This window comes from Ylistrum balloti, unplaced genomic scaffold (assembly GCF_031769215.1).
Source record: "Ylistrum balloti isolate Yb309-2 unplaced genomic scaffold, AGI_CSIRO_Ybal_v1 Utg369992, whole genome shotgun sequence".
Taxonomy (NCBI): domain Eukaryota; kingdom Metazoa; phylum Mollusca; class Bivalvia; order Pectinida; family Pectinidae; genus Ylistrum; species Ylistrum balloti.
Window position 1 is genome coordinate 933145 of NW_026782074.1, and position 4612 is coordinate 937756.

The following is a 4612-nucleotide window of genomic DNA, read 5'->3' on the forward strand; positions in this document are numbered from 1 at the left end:
GATATTCAGTTTGACAATTCAGGAGTCTACCTCTGTTATTTCAACATCAGGAAGTCTGCTTGTTCGTGCAACTCCTTATCTAGATTTGGACATTTTTTCGCTCACTTTAGAATTACTTCCTTGGGTTTAAAATTTCGGTCCTTAGAATCACTGACACAGTCATGAAAATTGAAAAAGCTATGTATTGCAGTATAATTCATCATCCGTTTACTTTATCTAATGTAAAATTTCTATTGAAATTTTGCTATTCACTTGTGTATCTTAGAAATCGTTCTGCAAACTACATTTAATGTTAGATTAACAAATAAGCTTTTAATGTTAATATGTTAATATATGAAAATAATGTCAATGTTATATACATATACGATTTATTTAGGTCGGACCGAACATTTTTCGAACTGTTTTCCTATTTGTATCTACAGTAATAAACTCGCAGTCATTATTTCTACTTAAGGACATTTTTGTTCATTCGTATTCTAAATATTGAGATATATTGCTTATGGTACTGGAATCTTATCTATACTATACTTCTTTATTTTACAAAGAGTCAACTTTATATCATGTGTACAAATAACTTAAAGATATACGATGAATTGATTTAAACCTCAGACATCAGAAACCAATCAAAAAGTGGAAGTTTGTATCAGATTGACAAGAATACATTAATATTTGTTATGGGCGAAAATCTAACATCTGTTCTAAGGGAAATAACTCCAGCGATTGTATTGAACAGGTTATGGTGTACCAAGTAATACTCGAGTTAATATAGAACGTAAGCTACAGGTGTCTCATCAGGAGTCTGAGATTATCAAATATTCTTACATTTTCATGATTATAAGACTTATCACGAGCACCTTATTGTACTGACAATCCCGAATTTCAGTGCATTATTAGTGCGTAAGTTGTTTTGTTTACTGCGATGTTTATGAGCTACCAACGTGATCTACATCACCCAAGCTGTTAACTCCGGTCCCAGTTGTGTGTTATACATTGAAAAGTTTAGAACTGAAGAGAGAGTGTGTCAAAGATGGTCACACTTACATATTAGCAACAGATGTGATAACAGATTTCAAATTTTATTTTGCACATGTCGCTAGCAATTAGGAGGAATTATCAGATGACCCGTGTATTTCAGTGATAACAGAAGCCCATTTGATGTAGAATACCTTTGAAATCGAAAGAATAAGAAACAATAAATAATGCACGAATTCCATTAGAGTTAACTTACTTAAGAGAACAACAAATACAATTTAGAGGCTTTACACAGAAATTACAGGAATATAGGATATAACAAGTTTGTAAAACGTTGTATACATGTAGGGAAAAACCTAATGTTTTTTCTATCTATCTAATTTTTTGTCACTTCTTTTATTGTAAATAAACATTAACTTGATAAAAATCAATAATGTATTGATAAACAATGAATCATTTCATTAACTGGCAAAATTGGCGATTTTAATTAGCTCGGTAGTGGAATGAAAAGTTTTAATACCAATTTGGTAAATTATTTTCTTGATCATATTGGAATGATTACCTGCCGTCACCTATAAAAAAATCAATCAAAGCCAATTCAAACGGTAAACACATTATTATAAACATTTAAACTATTTTGTATAATACAGTCATGCGTTTCCAGATAGGAACTTGTATTTGCCATTGTATGTAGATGAGATTCTAGTTTGTTTCCCGTCACAATCATACGATATTAATCTGTAATTTTTAATTGATGAATATTTGTTGGTATGCTGGATTTACCGCCACGTTAACAACAAAGGTCTCCTTGTAGTAAACGGTAGCTACTTCACTGAATAACAAACAAGATGCCCGTCGCACGTCATTCAGCTAAATTAGGGTAAAGTGTCTTGTACAAGGCAAGCGACAGCACAGACTGAACCCTTTCTACACATCACGAGGAAGGAAACCGCCACAAGAAAGGAAGCGTCGGTTTTAAAAAAAAATCACTTAGGGACAAAATTGGTAGCTGAAACCTAAAGTATGTCGATTGGGGAAAATTTGATAAATCGAACGGATAAGTTGTACACAAAGAATCTTAAACTGTAAATGGGAGCAGAATTAGGTGTTTCAAAAGGAAAAGCGTCTTTTGTACCTTGAAGAATAAGTTAAACTCAAAATGTTTAAATGTCCTTACATAGAGAGCAGGTGTAGTACATTGTAGCAGCCAAATCACCGAAAATTGAATACATCAATCTCACAATATCACAAAGAATAAGAACTATATAAAAGTAACAACTAATCCGGTCTTTATCAGCCCTCATTCATGCTGAGTTTATCCAATTCGGCAAAACGAAGAAATGCTACGACAGAGAAAGCTACACTGAAATAATGAGGGGAAATTAAAATTTATGCATGGAATATGCCTCGGAGACGAAGGGTATAAATCAAATCATGTTATCATGAAAGTTAATTTGTAGCCGTAAATATTTAATAGTTTCAGGTCCAGCTGTTTATCATCGATTTTAAAAACATGTCATGCATGGACGCACTAACGATAAAGCTTGTTTCATTTGTACAGATACAAAATGTAGTACATTAAAAAAACAACTTTGCGTTTATTTTCTATTTATCTATTTGATCTTGTGGCTCTGTCGATGCAGTCTATAACGTGATCTGCCCGTCCTCTTACTACAAAATGATTCTACATTTTGTGGCAAAAAGGACTGATAGCGAAAGCATACAATTATGGTGAATACTTAAGAGAACTTTGGAGCGAAAATGCTGCATAAATACGTTGTCTGTATAATTATTACGATATAAGCTTTGATAACTGTTTTGTTCCTGCCAAACTTTTTATTAACAACTTTTTCAATTTACTATATTTTAAAGCAAAGTACTCAACGGACAGAATAGTTAAGTGAGTATAAATCAAAGTGCAATCCCGAGCTATGTGGTTACTACTTATCAGACCCCCCCCCCCCCCTCCAAAACAAAACAAAAAAAAAATAATAGAAACAAAAGAACAAACAAAACAAACCAGTAGTAAGGAATGATACACTTTACAAGATATCATCAAAATATAAAAAAATGCAAATCTGCATAGCTGACGACAAGATATTGAAATAAACATGTTTTGTATATGGCAGCTGGGCGGTTCATACGCACATCTTATACTGTCCATCACTTTGAACCTCTTTGTCCCAGGTACATTGTACCGATCACAAAGTAATTAGCATCCTCAATAGAATTTAAAATGGTTTTGTAACGTAACACCAAGGTATGTATCAACTGGTGTTATTGAATGTCAGGATATAAAACACTTGTTCACAATTCGTATTTTGGAAATCGCTGACACGTGCCAAGGAAATGTGGTACTCAGATAGCTGTGCTTTTATTATATCATATCTAATACATAACAGTTTTCGATCTCCGAGGAGAATCAAATCCTATTTCATGAGGTTGTCTTTTTCTGTTAAATTCCTCACAATTTTTCACAAAACTTTTAATCCTTTCTTCTAATTCATCACCACCTTTTGCCCAATTGAATAGTTTTTGCTTTCTTTCTTCTTGTCGGTCTATTTTCAAATTAAGTTCCTTTTGCTCCATCTTGCTCATTTCTTGTAGTTCCCTTCGAGATCTCGTTTGCTTTCGTTGATGTAAATTTATCTCATAAACCATAACTGGCATGATATCCGAAGCCTCGAGCACTTCTCCGTCTTTGACCCTTCGCTGTCGAAACGTGACAGGTCTTTGAGATTTAGGTCGCCGATCCAGGCGCGAAAACGCTCGTTGACCTGGTGCACGTGCAAAGGCTGAGCGAGCTTGTCGTTTTTGTGGATGTGAAGACCGCGCGGGTGTGGTCTCCTGTTTCGTTCTTGTGTCCGCGGGGGTTTGTATCGGAAGGCGCTGTCTAATGGGCGATGCAAATTTCTGCATTGACAATGCGAACATTGTAAGTGTATTCATAGTTCGTCGTGGTTTGTCGGAGTCGGTATCACTACCTTTCGCTTCACTTACTGTGTCCGAATCCTGATGATTGTTGTTAGTATTAATCCGATTCACATCGTTGCACAGATTATCCATACTTGTGTCAGCACTTTTCTCACTCGATTTGTCTTCAACATGCCTACATTCCTTTCCTCCGGTGAATATACTCACGCTGTCTCCGATCGCGCCTTTTTTAATAGCATCACTTAGTTGTTGCATGTTCTCCGCAACCTTTCGCGCTTCTTTAAGAGTTTCGGCCCGCTCCACGCTGACACGGTAGCGCTCTCTGCCGATCTGAGCAAGCTTGCTCTCCAACTCGCTATCAAGGATCTCATTCTCAAAGTAGGTGTCGCTGTAGTCTAACTTTATTCCGATTCCAGACTCGTGCTCCTGAACAGGTCGCTTTGTTTTCAACATCGTTTAATATTGGTGCACCGAGTACTAAGTGCAATGGTCACGCACACTGCATGCGTGGGTATATTGACGCCTGCTTTCAGGACATTAGCTACAACTATGTCAGATGTACCAATCAAATGGCGTGTTACCTCTAACTGTAATGTAATATGTCACCAAGGCCAGGTCTACTGCAATCCTATGGGGACCTATAAGATCGTAATCACATTAATATTATATGATGAGGACACTACGCACTTATAATCCACTCTACATG

General features: G+C 35.9%; 1 protein-coding gene across 1 annotated transcript; it reads right to left on the reverse strand.

Moving 5' to 3' along the window:
• Nucleotides 1–3360: 3360 nt before the first annotated feature.
• LOC132547968 (uncharacterized) lies at nt 3361–4359 on the reverse strand. The gene has a single exon (XM_060211783.1). The coding sequence runs from the start codon at nt 4357–4359 to the stop codon at nt 3361–3363; it is 999 nt and encodes a 332-aa protein (XP_060067766.1).
• Between the last annotated feature and the right edge of the window lie 253 nt (nt 4360–4612).

Excerpts from the sequence above, each read along its gene's own strand:
- LOC132547968 (XM_060211783.1), bottom strand. The coding sequence starts at position 4,359 with ATGTTGAAAACAAAGCGACCTGTTCAGGAGCACGAGTCTGGAATCGGA.